The sequence below is a fragment of the Aythya fuligula genome, chromosome 1, assembly GCF_009819795.1.
Source record: "Aythya fuligula isolate bAytFul2 chromosome 1, bAytFul2.pri, whole genome shotgun sequence".
Classification (NCBI taxonomy): Eukaryota; Metazoa; Chordata; class Aves; order Anseriformes; family Anatidae; genus Aythya; species Aythya fuligula.
Genome location: NC_045559.1, coordinates 189663138 through 189683654, shown reverse-complemented (window position 1 = coordinate 189683654; position 20517 = coordinate 189663138). Strand labels below are relative to the sequence as shown.

Below are 20517 nucleotides of genomic sequence, written 5' to 3'. Positions count from 1 at the left end.
GGAGCTCACAGTATGTGTGCCTGGGACCTGCTGGCTGTGTCCGTATGATTTACTGGAGGCCTTGTGCCTCGCTCACTTCTAAGATAACTCTGAGCCCTCTGACTTGTTCTTAATGGATTCTTAACTCTCTTGTAACTGAGCACTGGGAGTTAGGCAGAGTTTAGGCTATCTGCATATATATTGCTGAAACAATTGAAAACTTTTAATTGCTTCAGCTAGAGACAGAGGAGATGTGTAATGATTTTTAAATTATTTTTTCAAGCAGGTTGGAAATATTCATTATATAAACTTCCATATAAATTTGACCTCCTATTAAAAGTTGACTTTTGCAAAGATGGAAGGTGTGGAGGCTTTCAGATCAAAGGCAAAATGCTTTAAAAGACATGAGAAGGCAGTTTAAACTGTAGACAGTTTTAGAACCCCCAGATAAGTAGTTCCTAGTGCTCTGAAATTTAGTGTCTGGTTATATAGATTGATATGCTTATGGGTATCAAACTCCCTCATACAACTTGTGAGTGGGCATCTGTTTTGGCAGTGGTTTTGGCCAGGGCACTTCTGTAGCGGAACAAAAGCTAAATCTTAGCAGACTGATTCAGTCGTCTTGACTGTGCCAGTTCAAATGGATGTTGGCCCCTATTACTTCTTCTCATCATAATTTACTGGGTTTGGAGAGCAGTGGTGGTTTGTGTATTCATGATGGCAGTGGCACCACCTACACTACACTTGTGTTTTTCCTATGCTGGAATCTAGAGAGTAGAGGTATTTCTCATGTTCATCAATGCCTGAGAATCTCATTTGATTCTCAGAACAATTTTTGCTACTTTTCTTACCTGGCTTTTTACCTGAAATTTATTGAAGGAGCAGTTCCCTTTAGCAGCACGGCTGAGACACTGCTGGCTGTTAGTGGAAGAGCTGTGTGTCTCTGCCTGCCTGGCCTCCTGCTCCTTCCATGTGTCTGGAGGAGCGCTCTTCTGACCCCTGGGAGCTAAAATGGCAGAAGACCATTTGCAGTAGTCTTAGTGATAGCTTTCTGCCAGTTTTATACCCGTAAAGCACTGCTTCTCAGGGGCAGGAAAGGACCTATGCTAGCGAAGAGCAGTGGTGAGAGTATTTGCAAGGGCTTAAGGAGTACGAGACCACTTCTGCTGGTGGCATCTTCAGTCTGCATCAAATACCTTGAGAAAGGAGTCAAAAATTCAACCTTTTTTAAAGGTTGAATAGTCATGAAATAAAAGATTATTTCACAACTATGAATAATGTTTATTATCATGGCATCACAGCCTTTAGTTGCAAAGAAAATCTGTCTTTTCAGGTTATCCTTGACTGACGCGACAGGAAGAAACTAGCTACGTTATGTACCAGTGAGCAATTCTCTTGTTTATCTCCTCCTTTTTTCCCTCTTCAGTGCTTTGGGTACCTTTTGCTTGCTCTGCTACAGCCTTCGCCCCAGCTGTTGGGGCCACTCTGTTGGTTTCTTTGCTGCTTTGGTCTGCAGAGGAGGCCCTGATGTGCTTTTGAGATGGGTTGTGCACCCTCTGCTTGGGAGCTAAACTCAAATAAGCCTTGGCTCAAAGGTAAACCCTCCTGGATATCTTTCTCTCGAGTGGCCTCAGTAGTGCCATGCCCAAGTGCAGGCCAGATGAACGCCCTTACTTGTGTAAGTTCTGGGGTATCGAGAGAAATTAGTTTAGAGGCCTCTGAAGGGAAAGGAGCGTGTACCATCTATTTTAATGTAAAGGTGAAATAAAGTAATGATGATTATCAGCACTAGTCTACTGCTGAAAAACTTGCACTGCTCAAATAAATGAAAATTAATGTTGGGTGTTTTGAAAGGATATGAAGACTTTGCTATTTACAGCAATAGCCCGTTAATTATCAGACCATAATGAGATTATTAAATGGGCACAGCTTTCATATTTCAGTTTTCGAATGTGGAAAAGGAGGAAGAGGGAGAAAGCTGAGGTAAATATATTTATCTTTGCAAAGTCTAATGTTTTAAGGAGCCTTGGCTGCTGCTGTGTTCCTGCTGCCACACATCATGGCTTTAGGGGGAGAAAGGGTTTGTTCTGCTAGTCACAGGTGGTAAAATATGTTCAGCCTTGAAGAAAAACAGCATGAAAGAGTTATCTTCTCATCTCCCCTTTTGACCCAAGATTCCTCTGAAGAGTATTTTTAAGCCACAATTTTAATGATGTTACAGCATGTATTTAAACCTTACCTGCCTTAGTACAAATGTCACTTTTTTAGAAAACCCTTTTCTTCCTGTTTGAAAATGCAATAGCATAAAAAATGGGAACTTTATTCTTTAAGTAAAAAAGCCTCAGATTTTCTCTGTTTAGTTCATTAAATGTCAGCTCAATATTGCCTTCTTGCTGTAGCACTTAGTGTTTGTATTTCTCTGGATGTTTCAATTTTATTCTCATGCACTAGGATACTAAATGCCTCTTGGGAGAGAAGGAGCTGTTCTGGTTCTTTTGGAGACTGAACAAGTACAAATGGAAGGAAGTTCTGCATTTTCAATGTACCTGAAGGGCTCAGTGGTTCTGTTAATCTTAAAACAAGGCAGCACTCCCCTCCCCGTTCTACCTGGCTTGCCTCCTTCCTGTTTTAATGTGGGTCTTGTTCCATGTCAGTTAATAGGGGAGATGAAGAAGCAGGATTTTCCAGCTGCTGGAAAGTGAGAAATTATTATGAACATCATCATTGCTGGAGATCTGAAATGGAACAAGAGGTGCAAAGCAGTTGCTTCTCAACTTTACATTACTATTTTGTGGGTTTGGGGATTTTTTTTGGAAAGTGACAGAAGATGGGTAAGTTAGAAGTGGTTTCTAATGTAGTTCAATATGGAAGGCATGTTTATGCTTTTCTTTCTGGTTTGCCATGTTTTGTTGGAAACAGCATCCTCATGATGGCCTCTTCTTGCTTACCTAAAGCAGAAAGTCTGGAATAGGGAGTGCGAGTAGCAGTCAGCCAAATCATATTTGCTTGTTAATTGATGTTGTATGAGGGACTTCTCTTCATTTACTAAACTGCAATCCCTAGTGTAGGATAACTGCAAGTGATTAGACCGCTCAACATTTTTCTTGGCTCTAGAAGTGGGGGAGAATTGGATGGCTACTGTGTTAGATTTTATCGAAGAACGTCATGTTCTAATGATGCAGCAACTTGTGATGACATAGGGGAGGAATGAAAACATTTTATGTCCTGATCTGGCATTGGAATTAGTAGTAGTGTTAATCACCATTGTATACATCTTGTATATTAACAGCCCGAGGTCGTTTTTGGATTGTTATGTATGAGAATTAGCACAAACGAGTTTCTTTCAAGTTTATTGTTCTACCAACTCTAACCACAGGAGTCAATATGTGTTTATATGTTTGGTTTTGAATTACAGGCTTTTGAAATGTCTTATTCTTCATTTAGTTAGACATTATTATAATTTAGCTTACTTTTTGCTGAGGAATATAGAAAGTAGTTCACAATTCTGTTACACCTCTCTTTAAAAGAGTCATTGTCTTGTGTTGCTAAGAGCTCAATGCTTTAGAAAGGGAGGTCATCGCTGCTAATGCTTATAGGATATGGAGATTTTGGCGCTAACACAACATCAGGAGCACAGAGTTCTGTCTTAAACAGAGACACCTTTCAGTGTGAGATCTAGTTAATGTAACTCAACAAATTTCTTAGTGATTTCTTAGTGACAGTAAAATGATGTGCAGATCCATGTTAAAAACTGTTTGTTGGTATATAAGTAGAGCTATGTGTACAATTACATAATTCATAATAATCAAACAAAGTTGCTTTTTTTGATAAATGTGGGCTCTCTTTAGCTTTTACTAAAACTCCCAATTTTAAGTTTTGATAGCAGTTGCTGAAATGAAAGATCGAGCACAATATGCATTCATCTATATAAAAAGTGCAGCAATTCAGTAGAAAACAATTCTGACTGTTTTGAGTGTTTTAGAAGTATTCTAGAGAAATACTGCTATATGCTGTCAATTAGAAAGGGGAGTACGATTTATCTTTGAAGAACCATTTAATAAACCTTTCTGTTATGCTGAATTTTAAGCTGTGGGTGGAAACAAGTACTGAGCATAGATCCATCCCTTTCTGCTGTCATTTGTCTGTATATAGGTAAAAATGATCTAATGAAACTTTTTTTTTTTTTTTTTTTGAAGCACAAGGGATAGTAAATATCTGTCTACATATAAAAAAAAAACAAAAAAAACAAAAAAAAACAAACTCATCACATAAATTCATTGCAGAAAATTGCAGTTGGGTTAGCAAGTTGTAAGCTGGCAAGTCTTTTGTTTCTCACTTTTACATTGTGTGTTTGACATCGAGATTTTAATCGCTTCGTTTTAATCTCTTCAGCTTCCATGGCTTAATTTAATTTGTTTTATAGGAAATAAAAGTATCTGGTTTATTAAGATATACACTCTAACCTAGGTCTTAAACCCAATCACATACAGGCTCTAATGAAACTGAGATTCAGATGTAATCCTCTGTCCTAATGGTAATCAAAGGGACCAAAGACAACATCATCCAAGCGTGTGGTTGCCATAGCACAGCTCTGTCCTAGCTGTGGATTCTTCTGTCTGTTGCTGCTTCTGTGATCTGAAGGGTAATTTAAGCTGGAGTGATAGTGTGATGAGCTGCTAGTCTTGGGCTCTTTGGCCATAATACAGGTAACAATATCAAAGAGTCATTATTAGAACTTTTCCTTATTTCCTCTTCCTCTTCTTTTTTTTCTCTCTTTTTTTTTTTTTTTTTTTTTCCTGATAGGACTCTGGGAGGCACAGTCTGTGTGCTGTTGTGTATGATTGGAGCTGTTCTTTTCAATACTGACCAGGGCTTATCCTTACTTTCACAACTGTTTCTCTAACACCCACCTTCAGCTCTCTGCCTGTTCTTCTACCCCAGAAAGTGTTCTCGTTCAAAAGCATCTCAGTTTTACTAGGTTTCAAAAGTAACATACATACATGTAGCAATAACGTAAATGTCCAAATTTTCACTTTTCAACCTGTAACATTGCTTAAGGAATTACCAGAAATTACTTCTGACTTGGTGCTTTTTTAAGTGTCTGGGTTGGAGGCTTGTATGATACTAGTTAAAAACAAAATTGCACCTCATCCCCTGGAAGGAAAAACACTCCAAAACAATAAAAATCATTCCACCCTTCTAATTTAAGCCATCGCTTGAAAAATTCAAGATCATGTTGATCTTGGTACTTGAATGATGTGCTTAAAAAATTCACAGAGAAGCAAACAGAACAACATGCAAGGAGTGCTGCTTTTGTCTGGTGAGTACCAGCCTGGCTATGTCCTTATATCCACAATCATCCTGCTAAAAGCTGTGTTTGGTATGGACCCTGTGCAAGCTTGTTGGGTAACACCTGTAAATTTGACTTTCCAAATTCTTCAAGATTTGATTAAAAAAGGAAAAAAGGAAGAATTCTTCACTGAAACAACATCATCTTTGCTTGTATTACATTAAAAAAAGAGCGAGCTATGGCTGGGGGAACTGTGTGGTGGATGTGCAGGGCTGGTTCAAAGGGCGCTGCGTGGCTGCTGCTCAGTGGCATCAGCTTGTTCTGGTGCTTGAGTCAGTACAAAGCCACTTGTGGCTCATCAGCATCCATCAGGAATTGGGAAGGACTGAATCAGCTGTCCTGGTGGAGCAGAGGAAAGCAGCATCCATCCATCTTCTTGTAGTCAAACTGCATCCTGAGCCCCCAGGCTTCTGCTTCTCTGATCCTTTTTACTACTCCTGCTGGGAAGGCAGATGACTGGTTAGGCCAAACTGTATTTTCCAAGAGGAAACTTTTTTTTTTTAAATAATTTTGCAGGTGCTGAAAGTGATATGGGCTGGAGTTTGAAGTCTGGTTATTTTGCTTCTCTTGATATTTTCGCTCTCATGTTTTGTAATTATGTGTAGGAGGGTAAAGTTTGTGTCCCAACGCTGCTTTTATGGTTCAGTACCTGTCAGCAGGAGTGAAAATTTCTCTGTCCTCTAACCTTATCTTCATTGTAAGTAATTTAAAGTTTCATAGTTTGAGTTTGGTGAGTTTCTGGGGTTGAGAGGTAATGGTGCTGGTTGGAGGATGCTGAATCTTCTGAGAGTTCAGCGGTGCCCATCAGGTGAAAGCACTGGATGTGTGCTCTGTGCTGTGCAGAGATGAAGGCAGCCTTTCTCTTTGTCTAAGGCATGGTACCTTTAATCTGGCAGGATGGTGTCTGAGTCTGTGAAGAAAGACTTCTGAGTCTGAACTCTGCAGCCTGACAGGAGGATTGAAATGCTCTGCAGTAATACAGATGTGCCAGTCCTTGCTCCTGTTCTGGGCACTTTCATGAAGAAATGGTCTGGTGGGAGGTGTCCCTGCCCATAGCAGGGGGCTGGAACCAGGTGGTCTTTAAGGTCCCTTCCAACCCAAACCTTTCTGTGGTTTTGTGAAATACAAAACAAGTGTGTGACATTTTGTGTTTCTCAGAGGCTGCTGCTGCTGAATTCTGGGTAAAATAATGCAATCATGTTGGCAGAGACAAAAATAATAATAATAAAAAAAACTCCAGGTACATAGCTATTCTTCTTAGTAATTGTGAGGTATAAGCAGGGGAGAAAAGCCCCCCTCGAAAAAACTATGAAAGCAGTAATGCTTTTTATACCTAACATGATTGAAGAATTGATTTTAACTTTTTTTTTTTTTCCTACAGATATTTCAGCCTGCCACAATAATGCAGTCCTGTCTTAGGCAGCTTCTGTAACAAATGCACTGCGCTTGCTTTCACAGGCCAGCGCAGCTGGAATTAAACAGGCAAATTGTAGTTAGAAAGAACCAAATGTCACACGTGGTGGTTTGTAAGACCCTAAGTCTAAGACCAAAGCAAATGTGTTTGTCTTGGTTAGGGTAAGAGACTGGAAATGCTTTGACCCTGAGTTATTGACCATTATATATTCCAGGTCTAAACTATTGACTTCATTGGTGTTAATTGTATCAAATGTATCAATGAGGAAAACCATTCCGTATTAGAATAGCAAAATGTAGTGACATTTCTGTTCCTGACACACTGTCTTATCAGCAAAAAGTTCTAATTGAAAGATAGTAAGCTCTTATGTCTGAAACTTGTCAGTGTCATCATTAAGAAAACCTTTTTCACAGAGATTCAGCTAAGAATATCAGATTCATTAAACCAGAAGACAAAAGCCTGCTCCTTCTTGAAGGGGAAAACAACTTGCTGCATATTAGCTGTTTTATTCTGGATTGTATAGCAAAACATTTGAATTTTCAGTGCTTCTAAGAACTGATTTTTATTCTAAGTCATTACGTAATCTGGCAAACCAGCTGGCTTGTGCATGTGTGGAAAGAAAGGGAAATTATGCTTTTGACTAATAAAAATGGAAAACCCCCAATGATTATGAAAGCTGCCATCCAGTGCTTATATACATGCTTCTTGCAGTGGATGAATCAGAGCCCTCCTTGATGTGCACCTGATGGTTTAATGAATCTGTTGAAGTGCAGGGTCAGAGCCGAGGCAGGCAGTGGCATGAAGGATTTGGGTGAGGGCAGTGTGTTAGGCATGAACAGTGGGACTGAAATAGCAGGGGCTGTGGGAACTCTGTGGGTGGGAGGAGGCCGTGTGCTGAGATGGATGGAAACAACCCATTGTGCCCCAAAACAGCAGCTGGCTCAGGTACAAAACAACGCCTGGCTCAGGTACATTTAGGGGTGATGGCAGTCACAGAAGAGAGGAGATGTGGAAATTAGATGCTGTGAAAAATGCTTCTGGAGACAAGTGAAGGAGAGACTCAGGGAACAGGCTTTAGGGCTGTGGGGACTCCAGAGCAACGTGAGAGATGTCCCCAAGAGAGGACTGAAGCAACAGCCATGGGATCCCACGGTAGCTCCAGGACTGTATACACACCACAGCCGACCTGCCTGGCTCTTCTGGACTGTTAGGGCACGGGGATGGGAACGAGGTGGGATAGGGAAGCTGTGAGAGGAACCACAGCGCTAACATCCCCCTGGGCTGTGTCCTAATAGAGAAGAGTTGAGTTATCTATGAGGTATGCAGGATTTTGTACCGATGCTTTCCCTGTGTTTTTATCATAATCTTTTACCTTTCATTCATGCTGCATTTTGTACGTCTGCCAAATTCATACACTGATCTTACACTGCTTTTATGTGTATAGTAAGGGAATTTAGTTTCCCATTTGTTTCTTCCTCCTCTTGTTCCTTCTCTTTGTCTGGGAACTTTGACCTGTCTCGTTTGTTTCCATGTTACTTTGCAGCAGCAAAATACTTCTGCTTCTCAAAATCACACAAAACAGGGCAGGGATGGAGGTACAACTAAAAATATTACAACTGTATGTGTGCTAGACAGTCCATTGGGTATCTGTGCTCTTTAGTGTTGTACCAGCTTGAAGAACATCCCTCTTTAAATTCTTCCCCTGGACAATTCCCATCGTTGTACTAATGAGTTGACACGCTGAGGTAAGGGCTTTGTGCTTTTGTAGACTCTCAACATTTTGTGCTTATGGGATAAGCAACGGGAGTGAAGAAATAGCACGGCTTCCTGAGCTACTAAAGGTGTGTGTAAGACCCAGCAACAGTGCAACAAAGCTCCTGTGACAATACCGAGATCGTGAGTGCTGCTACAGTTACTATTTTCTATAATAGATATGGTCATTACTTGATAACACAGCTCAGTAGCTGTCACAAACCATCTTTCCTGTTAGGAAGACTGTAATTTATCTCTTCTGTAGCTCATATTTCAGTGCATTAGTGTACTGACCACAACGACACTGACTTTCTGAATTTTTGTTTGCTCCTCTTTATAGTAGATTTGGTGTAGAATACAAAACCGATTAAAATGACCATAATAATAATAATAATGATAATAATAGTAATAAAGAGGCTTGGCTTTTCCTTTTTTCTGTCTGGTTGTTTTGACCACTTTCTGCTATTTATCAGAAGTTTAGGCTGGTTTGCAGGCTGTCACTTTTTCCTGGGTATTGGAGCATTGCAATCTTTGCAGGATTATGACAAGCCTTCTCCTAAGGAGTCTGCGCATATTCCAGCAGAATAGCTTTTGCTATCTCTTGCTCTCTCAAACCTCTGTGGACCATCTGTGGGCTTGACACTACTTCTGTAAAATGCAATGGAAAATAAATTTATTGAAATGCTCGTCCCACGGTCACAAACTACTTCCAATATCCAAAAATACTCTAGGTAAATCCTCGATCTCTGTAGAAAATAGGAGCAACCTCTTTCTCCTCTCCTTTCCTACAGCAAGATTGCACTTACAAAGAATTAACATAATTTCAGGATGAGGGTGTTTTACACAGGGATACTGTTTTGCTGATCTTATTTGCTTTTTCTGGTCAGTTTTGGTTTCTTGGTGATAGCAAGGAGGGAATAACTGCTATTGTAAACAATATTAGTATCTGTGGATTTCAGTCTTTTAGTTTCCCTGGTAGCTTCAGCACTTAAAACTTTCTCCTGCGATGCTAGTAACGTTTATGGTTCTAAATTTTCTTAAATGCTAAGTTTGTTAAACATCTCCTAGCACCGTTGTGCCTTGCAATCCCACCTCAGTGCAGAACAGGAGTTACGAAATAGAAAGGTTCTTGCATGGCCTTCTCTACCTTTCATTGATGCAGAAACAGGCTGGTGTGAGTTACTTTCATCACCTGAGGACAAGTGGGATGAAAGTGATCTATCAGTTGTGGCTAATGGCTTCAGTCAGTTATACTGGATTTCTTGTATGGCGAGGCTTACCAGCTGACAGCATATGCTGATGAATTTAGTGTCATTGTTCCAAAAAGGTTCATGAGATTTGCATGAGTCTGACGTCCCACTGCTGGTAGGATTTAGGGATGCTGAATTTTTAACAATTATTGAGTTTGTCATGATAGAACAAGCTTACAAAAAACAAGTTTAAGAAAAATGTCTACTAGGTAATGTGCAGCTGGCATCAGTCTTGCATTCATATGTTTTAGCAATTACATTTTAATGCCTAAATTGAATTTAGAAAATTGAAAACATATGTTCTATGCCCCCACCCCAAAAAAAAACAAAAAAAAACCAAAAAAAAACAAAGAAATCTCATTTCTTCTTTTATACAGAATGCATCAAATTCAAAGATGAAGAAAAAAGCAACCAGAACACAAGAAGCCAAAAAAATCTTGAAGAAGAAATTTAAAGTCAACACAAGAATAGTTTTTACTGAAGAGGGAGAGGTAAGATAATTCAGAATAACTGTATTTTGGTGAGAACTGAATTTGTAGTTTCTGTGAAGAAAAAAGTACATTAAAAAAAAAAAGCTTTTCAGAAGTGTGTGGTTCTTATAATTGGTTTACGTTTTGCTAAACTGTTCAGCTTCCATTTATGTTCTATTCCACAGAGGAAAAGAGGAATGCTGAGTACTGCCCTTGTTTTACATTTGTATTTTTAAGTTATTTGGATGAGATGTTATTACACTTAGCTATCTGTACTCCTTCCCTGCCTATTATCCTCAGTTTCAGGTGGAACAGAGAACCTATTTTTTACTTACAGGTAGGTAATGCTATTTTCCTATAGGTAGTTGCCAGAGCTCTCCAAAGTTGAGTTAACTTATTGGAATTAGAGGAAGTTCCTGGTTTTCTTTCCAATGTTAGATATTTCTAGATGGAAAATGTTATTAGAAAGCCTAAGGGAGTACCAAATTTCTGCCTACTGGTGCTGATGCAGCAGTGCATTGAAATCGGCCAGTAATTTAATTGGATCTTTTAATAGCAATGTATTGATTTTATACAGCAAGGAACTACTGTGGATTGCTAGTCACTATAGGGTTTCATTGTGGTGATAACCTCAGGAGCAAGCCTCCATGCTCCATAAACTTTCCTAACATTTGATTTCACAGCTTCAGATGTGTACATTGTTTTTCCATTTCCAGCACTAAGAAGAAAGTAATGTTTTTTTTGTTTATTTTTTTTTTAAACTCTAGATTAATTTCTGTAAGGCATAAACTGAAAGAGAGGTCACCTTTACAAGTAGTTCATTTGCTTTTGTGACCAAATAAAATAAAAGGATTTTGTATTGCAGATGAAGAGGGTATAGTCATATAATTACTGTCATTAAACAATATTTAAAAGGTTTTAGAGGTTGCCCCATCGACTGGAAATGATTTAAATATTTTTAGATACTAGAATAGATACTAGATTAGATTTAGATATTCAATAGATACTCAATTAGATATTTTTAGATATTCAAAAGTAGTTGTCTCATCTCAAAATATATGCGCAAATGCTTCATGTGTCCATACAATGAAGCAAATAGGATGCGGAGCAAAACTTAGCAGAAGAACTGTATTTAGAAAAGTGTAACAGTAGAGAAGATGCTTGACTTGTTTAAGTTAAGAAACTTTGCATCTGTTCTTGCTTTTTTGCTGGGCTGTATAAAACTGTACTTTCAAGTTTTACTGTTCCCCTCCACATGCTTCTGTTTAAAATAAATCACCTTTAAGAAATGTAATTTTCTAGCAAATACAAGTAGAAAAAGTCCATGTTAAGAAAGCACGTGGTAACACTTGGTTGGGATAACCAGGATCCAACTGATTAACACCCTACGTGCATTAGAGTCCTAAACATGGTTTTACCTTTGTCCCTCTTTTTACAAACTATCTGAAAGACATTCAGTATTTTCTATCACATAGCTTATTTTTAGGAGTTACTACCGTGTCAGTCCATCTGCAGGAATGATTTGGCTAACATATCGGCTCATTAAGTATAAGCTCTCATATCATGAGATAGGTGGGGCTGTTTTTTTGTTAATATGTAGTCTTTGTCTTCAGTTTAGAGCTTCAGTTATTTAAGTGATGTTGGACGTGTTCAGCATGTCATCCACATGTCAAACTTGAATCTTAAAACATTTCCAGTGCAGTATTCATATGATAACTAAAATAAACCTTCATGTCTATCCTCCTTGCTTCCTCCCAAAACACAGACCTGCAGTTAGGGTTATTCATGTGCTCTGTGATGAAGTTTTAACTGATTTTTCTCTCCCTTTGGAGAACTATCAATATTGGAATGTTGATAATTTACGTGAAAGTGTACTGTGTAAATTTACTGGCATTTTGTTCTGTGTGATTTTGGAGAATCGTTTCTTGAAAGCAAATACCATTTTTTCTCTCCAAATGACTAACATGGTTATAAATTATTTATGCCATTAGGCAAAGGGAAAAAAGTTCAAGTGAATGTATTAAATAGTAACATGGTATAATGAAGACTTTATTTTTAAATACTTATTTTTGACTGAATGTGAGTAAGGTATCTGAGTTTGTATTGTTAAAAATATTTTTTTCTTTGCAAATGGCCTTTTTATTTAGTCCAGAAAAAAGTAATGTGTTGGACTACTTAGGACATAAAAACTTTGATGTTCAAAAACATTTCTAACCATTGTTTTTCTTACCTATAATCCAGTTAGTGCAGCAGTGGCCACCTGTGCAAAAATCCGGTGTGGCAGAAGCAGATGAAGATGATGATGCCGGTGGTATCAACTTAGATAAAGTGAAAGAGATACTGCAGGAAGAAGACAAATTTGACAAAGAAGAATATAGGAAGAAAATTAAGGAAAAACACAGGGTAAGTTGATTTCTTCCTCAGTTGTTGAAGTGCAGAAATAGGTACTGTGATATAGATTACTCAGTGAGGGAAAATACTTAAACGTATTGCACAGTAAGTGCAGTGCCAGTTCATTTAAATTCATCAGTGTTTTCAAGGCTACAGAGGACACAGAAAGATTGTTCTGACATTGTAAGTAGCTGGATAACATAAAGCCATATACAACACCAGTTGTTGATAACAACGTGTCTTTATTTACAACATAAAAATCTTGTAAGAGTTTAGTGGGAACATTTTTTTCTTTTTTTTTTTTTTTCTTAATATAAGCCAGTGTTCAGTGGAAGTGTTTGCTTGACAAAAAAGAATTTTTTTTTTTCTTTAAAAGTGTTCAGGGAAAAGGGGAATTAAAAAATCTCAGAAATGTCTCTAGACTACTGTGAGCTCAACATTCAGTAATAAATTTCAGATATGCAAAAGTGCTGACTTCTTACATCAGCATTATTAAGGCTCTTGGATTTATTTTCGTGATTTATTCAAACAGTGTCATATAATTTTGGATTTAATTTGGAAACTTTAGTAACTGTAGTTGGGCATTAAAAAAAAAAAAAAAACCAACAAACACAAAACACTGGCATTTAAAAACCTTTAAATCACATACCGTATTTTTGCAAACTGCTTCTGGATTATTTGTCATTGACCAAAGCAGAATTTTCTGACCTTGTCATGTATGGAAGACCACTGGATGTCTTCAGTGCTCAATGCTGTTCTGTTAGACATTGTGAGAAAGGTTTGGATTTCTCCTGGTCATGAATAAATGTGAGATCCTAGAACCACATGCGATTAAAGGCCTACTTTATACTCAAAGCTCCTGATTTCCGAAGCATTATGAAGTGTTTTATTGCTCTGCTCTGCAAATGCTGACTATATTCAGTTTGACTTTATCCACTAATTGCTAGTGATTGATGCTGGATGTTCTACTGTCTGTTAAGGTTTGTATTTAAACAAAATAATTCAGAGAGGATTTATGAAATCTTCAAGTTACATTTAGGCACAGAAGTGTTCCAGCTGAAGTCAAAGCATACTTCACACACTTAATCTGAAAGTCTACCCCTGTAATCCTGTAATAATGATTTGAGGACCGTGAAAATCTCACCTTGTTTTTCATTAGTGAAGTGTTGCATTTGAGGGTAGCTGCAAAGATATCATCTATTCTCTATCATACAGGTGAAATCATAGTCAATTTTGTAGGAAATAATGGTATTAGATTTCAAAGATGCAATTTAATGAATAGGGAAGAAGAGACTAATGTATGACTTCACGATCAATCTGCTATTTACTCTCAAATTCATATACTTTCAGTGATGCTGTTGTTTGATAAGAGACTGTAATGATTAAATACTTCATCAGCTGGTCTGTTAACACATCTTTGCCTTTATAATGACAAGGAGAACAAATAACATTGCTCAGATGTTTACTTGCATTTAAAAAAAAACAACACAGTATTTCACCTGTTGAGATGCAATGATGAGAGAATGCATCTTTCTGAAAGCCAGACAAACAAAATGAACAGAACATGCCACATCATAACTATTTATAATTTTTTGTAATTGTGAAAAGTGTCGTATATCTTGTAGCCTGCCTTACTGCATGAGTGTTTTTTGCATTACAACTAATTTTTATCCTTTAGGAAGAGAAAAAAATGGTAGTGTAACAAAAAAGAAAAATATATTTTAAAAAAGGCTTTTGATTGAGGGACTGTGAAATACATCTGTAGTTTTAAGTGCTGCCTTACTGCCTTCAGGCATTGCATGCACATTCAGACTTTTTATTTTTTGGCATAACAATTGGAGGTGAAAGTGTTCCTTATGGTAAATTCTTTGTATGTGACGTAGCATTCAGTTTCCCGATTGTCATTTAATTTTTGAAGTGGTCTTAAAATTTTTTTAGAATCCTAATTTTTCACTTCTCCATATTTAAAGGAGATGAAACTGAAAGGACGGACAGAAGGGACAGGAAATGGGATTTTAGGGTTCCCTTTGGTAGGGATTTTAGGGTTCCCTTTGCTTTCCCACTGTCTCACTAACCTTGTGGTTGAAGATGATCTTCAACCCTCACTTTAGAATGCAATCAAGTTTGAGATGCTAATTCATTTTCAATAGAAATTAATCGACCTTTTATAAGGTAAAGTAGCATGGATTTAATGTTTTTGTTACTATATCATATAGTAACTATGTAGTTACTAAGACATGCTTTATGTCTGGGACAGCTGACAGTGAGCTGTTGCTGCTTAGGAAAGAGTTTTAGTAGTAATAGTTAGGAGAATATGTCAAATCCTTACATTTTCTGTGATGTGAGCAGAAGCAAATGGTATCTTGTTCCTCTTAGGTCATTTTAAGCTTGTCTAGTGATCAGAAGAGCTACTCTTCCAGTGACTCCTGAGGAAGTAACATTGTTATCATGTCGGGCAGATATTATTCATTTTTTTTTTCTTTGCACGGAAAATGTGTAATGTATAATTAGTTAATTTACACTACAGGGGGAAGGTCTTTGGCATACTTCAGAGATCATAAACTAGTATTGCATATGACTGCGTTTTAGGGTACCCAATTTCAGCCATTGGTTTGTATCTGATATTTTTTGGAACTGCCAGTGGGGCAAGTTGTCAGGCCTGCGTTACCAAAAAAATGCTAGGGAGCAGACAGGATTAGTGGAGGGTGTTTAAGACTGGGCCAAGGGAAACCTCATTATTTAAAATTTGAACTGCCTGACAGTAAAAAGGAATTATGTGGCTACTCTCACATCGACTACCCAGTGGTATCTAAAAATACCCACCTCATAAGGTTTCCCTTCACAAAAGGTAACAATCAGTAAACAGGAGAGACTTGGCTGAGTCTGAACCTCTGACTGTGATCTCAGTGATGTTAAGGAAGAAGAATTGTTGAATACATGTATTGTGGCTGTGCTGGACAGGAGCCCGATCATTGTCTGAATTTGCTATTAGAAGTTTGTGTGTGTGTGTGTGAGCCTGATGGACTGGCTGCACGTGCTATTTTGAAGCCTCACTTGGAGGGAGGGGAGGAAACCTAATAGAGATTCAGGTGTGTTATGAACAAAGGATGTGGAAGCAACAAAAAGACCTGGAGACTTTATCTTTTTTTCCTTTACTTTGGGAAGGTGGGGATGTCTTAGTGCCCCTTCATGTGTCATTGAGAGAAGAGTTTCTGTGCTATAATCTAGAGGAGACATTGAACAGCAGATTTATTTTCTTGCGTGAATTTATACATTGAGGCATCTGCGTACGTTTTTGGTCTCAAACCTGGTGGTAAGTATGGTCCTTAGGGAGCACTTCATTAGCAGCTAAATTTAGATTTATTTGAAGTTCATGTTACTGAAGTTGTGTATGCAGCCCTGTCTGCATAACGAGAAATACAGAAACAGCACAATCTAGTAGGTTAAAAACTGTACCAAAAGACAGGAATTCTGGCGTGTTACTGTGGTACTAGCTGATGGTAAGCCCTTAAGCAAGTCACTTACCTCTCTGCCTACATCTTCTTGCCTATAAGGCACAGTTAATGGTAGTTGCCCCTCCTGAGGCACAGTGTGAGCTGCTGAGTGCTCCTGGAGAACTAAATGCAGAAGCACTTGTAGGTGGTGAGCAGATAATTAATTGAAAAGTACTGAATCCAAATGGATGTATCTTTAAACCTTGACTTGGATGGGACTGTGTTGGGACACATGGTTAATACATCCTCAGGTTGCTTTTTAATGGATTTAGTCTTGTAACCATTAAATTCAGGTTAGAGAGCTCCCATGCAGTCTGTGATGCAGGGTAACACGGAAGTTACAATCACTGTACTGCAAAAGCTCAGTTGGTAAGTCTGAAATTCCTACTGTTGGATAGTGTAAAAATGTGTCAACATTTATCCTTTGTAATGAGAACACAACAAAGTGTCTTGGGACTTAGGTGTGTGCAGTAGAAGTGACTGCAAGTATTTAGGCATACCATGTGTGACCAGCTCATGTCTGTTCCATAACTTTGACTATTGAAAGTCAACAAATTTATTTAAATATATCAAGGAAGTTACCAGAATGAAAATACTTTTAAAAATTACTGTTAGTTTTAATCTATTACACAGCTGTAGTTGACCAGAGGAAAAAAAAAAAGTGTGTGTTTTAAAATAGATTATTCTTAATACAAAAATTCTGGCTATAAAGATCCGTTTCTGTATCGTGGTGTAATGACCTGTGTTGACTATGTGTGAAAAACTTGAGAGCGCATCTTGAGTCTCCATTTCAGACATATTATTAGGACGTGATGTGTTAGAAGACACCCTGGTGGAATAATAACTTTGCTTCCTATAAATTTTCTTTATGAAACTTGAAGATGTAGCATACATATGCACATCCATAAGTACTCCTGCTGAAAAGAAACCCTTAGTGCTAGGTTTTCATTGTATAAGCAGTAGGTTTGGTTACATTATACCTAACCTACTGGATGCAGTCTGAAGACTGTATCTTGTTCATGCTAATCTAGTACAATAAATAGTGCATTTGTTTCTCTGTGCTTTCTAACATTTATCAAAAAAATTACTAAAAAGCAAAATTTAAATCTGCTATATTCTTCATTTATTGGCATATTGAAGATAGTAGGTCTGAAAATGAGCAGTGCAAGTGCCCAGTGATGCCAATTAGGTAACATAAAAAGATGACACAAGAGAAATGTGGCAATGCTGATCGAGGGAATTGCAATTTAGGAGAGATTTATTTCACATATTGTACTTAGCAATGCTCAGTGTTTTTCTTGTGGTTGAGAGGCAGAACCATCAAAAATAAATAAATAAAAGCTCTCCAAACAGAGTAGAAATTAATTCTCCAGCAGTAATATAGCCGGTTGTGAAATAGGGAAAAAATTTACTGGAATAAGACATCATAGTAAGCCCACTGCTGGGGGATTACTCTGAATTATACATGTGACAGCTTGCTAAATAAAACCTGGAAAGAATATTTGGAGAATGTGGAGAATGATTGCTTGCTAATAAGTCTGTGGAACAACAGAAAAGACGATTTAGGAAAGCAATGAGAAAACTGAGTAACTCTGGTTCTCCCCTTCCACCTCTCCACTGTTAACTGAACGACATATTTCATTTTGCTTGTGGCATATATTAAAGCTGGAACATGTAACAGAATCAAAGCTCTTTAAAAAATACATGCAATAAAGTAATTTAGGCTCAGGTGTTTCTATGCTTTTTTGCTTTCCAGTGGATTTCCTCCATTTCTCATGCTGTGTTCTTCCTACAACTTCCACTTTGCTTAAGATTTTACTTTTTTTTTTTTTTTTTTTCATGGAGAAAATACAGATGTCAGTCTCACACTTTCATCCCTTCCTGCCCATTCTCTCACTGGCATTCAGCAGTCCCTTGTATACAGAGTCTTAAATCCATCACTCGTGACTGTCATTCCTTCTCTTAAACTCCTCTGTATGCCGCTGCACTGTCAGCCAAAATATATCACAATATAGCACAAACTCTGTCGTTTGACCTTTACTTTCTGCAGTAGCAATCATTATTTCATTCTTGTCTTTGTTTTCATTTCTATCCTGCAAGCAGACTGCTAAGGATCTTTTTATTGTCCAGTTGGCATCTTTTCTAGCAGCAGGTATGGCAGCTCCATTTCTTGGTCTTCTGCCTTGCTTACTGACTTTTTTCCTCTGTTTTTGCTTCAGATCCATTGAATATCGTAACTTCTGTTCCTGCTCTTCAGCAAGTTTTGTATGTTCATGTCTTGATTCATATTTCCTCCTAATTCCTTTCCTTCCTGCTATGTGTGATGCTGGTGGTGTAGTTTCCTGCTTCGTATATTTGGCAGTTTTCATTTCTTCCTTTGAAACAATTTCTGAAACATGTTAAATCTATTTAAAATGTCATGTAGATATGTGAGAATACCACCTGAAACCAAATACATTTTGGTGTTGTATAACCCAAGTGCAGCAGTCTGCTCCATGACTAGGTGCCTCAGTAATCAGAAAGTTCTCTGCAATGGCACGTGCTCTAGTCCCTGAGGTCTCTTCATTGGCTTTAAAAGGGTGAATAGGAAACAATTTATGGAATGCTGTGCAAGTGTGGGTTGTTTCAGCAAGTTTTATTACATGTGTGTCCTACATGTAGGTTCATATTTTGATTTAGTTTACAAGTGAGTAGATTTACAAAAACACTGCTTTTTATATATATAAAAAAAAAGCCTGTCATTTTATAGGCCATTTTCCATTTAAAATCCCTCTCCTTATCATTTCTTCAGTATGATCTTGACAATGGAAGAACTTGCAGGGGGAAATTGGAGCTTCTTAAAATCAAAACTTCCATGAGATTATTATTTTTTTTTAAAGGTGAATATGGCCTGTCAGCTTAATAGGAACTTTTTTTCACAGAATCATTTCTGATGATTAGCAGACGTAGTCATCCACAGGCCAGAAGGCATCCACAGGCCATAGCTTGTAAATCCATTTGTGAATGTCTTCTAAATGAGTACAGTTTGCAGTGTGATCAGAAATATGTTTTGGTGCATTCATGAGATGCTTGGATTAGATGAGATGTGTGTTGCAGTGCCTTAAGGCGTGTGGAAACTTGCAAAGCATCTACGCTATAATTAGGTTTCCTTCATGAGTCTCACATTCTGTTACCCTCCCCTTCCTTTGCAAACGGGGAGAAATTGAAAATGTGATGGATAAAAATAAATAAAAATCTGAAGTATAATTGTAACGTAATTAATGCTTATTGAAATTTTGGAAGCAAAGTAAATCTTAGCAGTTGACCACATGGGAAAGGGCAGTAACACTGATCAAGACGCTGTGAAAAGAATTCTGCATTAATGGGTATTTAATGGCATCGCAGCGAGAGGTATGAATTTGAGCTCTTTTGAAATGTGTAAAATGTTATAAACAACAATAAAGGGAGAAGCGAATAAAGTATTCAGAACATGTTTTAACACTCCATTTTTCAAGTTTTCAGCTGAAAATGCACTGTTGTTAGGAAGAAAATAGTGGCAGAGAGGGATTCATCTTGCTTTTTAATAACCTCTCTTTCTGCTAACCCAAGCTCAGCAAAATAGGTGCTGAAGGAAAAATGAACAGGAGCCTTGCTTTTTACCTAATTTTCCAGCAAGTAAATGCTGTGAACTTAGTGTGATCAACATGAGAAGATGGCTAAAAGTAATGTTTTCCCTGATTTGGGTGGCATTAGTAGCAAATAAGCTCAGGCCATCTTCAGGGGACTGGTATTGCAAGGTACAAGACATACCTTATGGAAAGACTTTTATCTAATAAAAATCGTGGAGCTTCAGGAAGAGCGTGCTTATCCCAGTGAATTTATTCAATAACTTCCTGTTTAAAATTAATTCTTGAAAATGTAAGGGTGCAGACTGGTAAGGAAATTGAAATCTTGGGGACTCCCAACACCAAGAGGTTTCTTTTGTGGTCCCTCTTAGGTGAAGGCTGCTGTGCTGTCAGGTTATGGACCTGGCTGGGCATGTACTCCAAAGACATGCACATACAATGCATGCATAGAAAAGGGGCTTATAAGAAAGATAGAGTGTTTTTTTACCAGAGCCTGAAGGAACAGGACACGGGACAATGGTTTTAAACCAAATGAGTAAAGTTTTAGACTGGATATAAGGAAGACGTCTTTCACAATGAGGGTGGTGAGGCCCTGGCACAGGCTGCCCAGAGAAGCTGTGGATGCCCCATCCCTGGAGGTGCTCAAGGCCAGGCTGGATGGGGCTTTGGGCAACCTGGGCTGGTGGGAGGTGTCCCTGCCCATGGCAGGGGGCTGGGACTGGGTGGGTTTTGAGGTCCCTTCCAACCCAAACCTTTCTGTCATTCTGTGACTTTATGGTTGTATATATATGAACGAAGGAGAGTAGGGGAGA

At 38.1% G+C, this 20517-nt stretch overlaps 1 protein-coding gene across 1 annotated transcript in view; it reads left to right on the top strand.

The window, feature by feature from the left end:
* Positions 1-10140: 10140 nt before the first annotated feature.
* Positions 10141-20517, top strand: part of LOC116501818 (probable ATP-dependent RNA helicase DDX10) — a 77931-nt gene continuing 67554 nt past the window's right edge. The window contains exons 1-2 of the mRNA XM_032207420.1: positions 10141-10236; positions 12457-12618. Coding sequence (XP_032063311.1) covers positions 10141-10236; positions 12457-12618 — 258 coding nt within the window. The remainder of the gene's footprint in view (positions 10237-12456; positions 12619-20517) is intronic.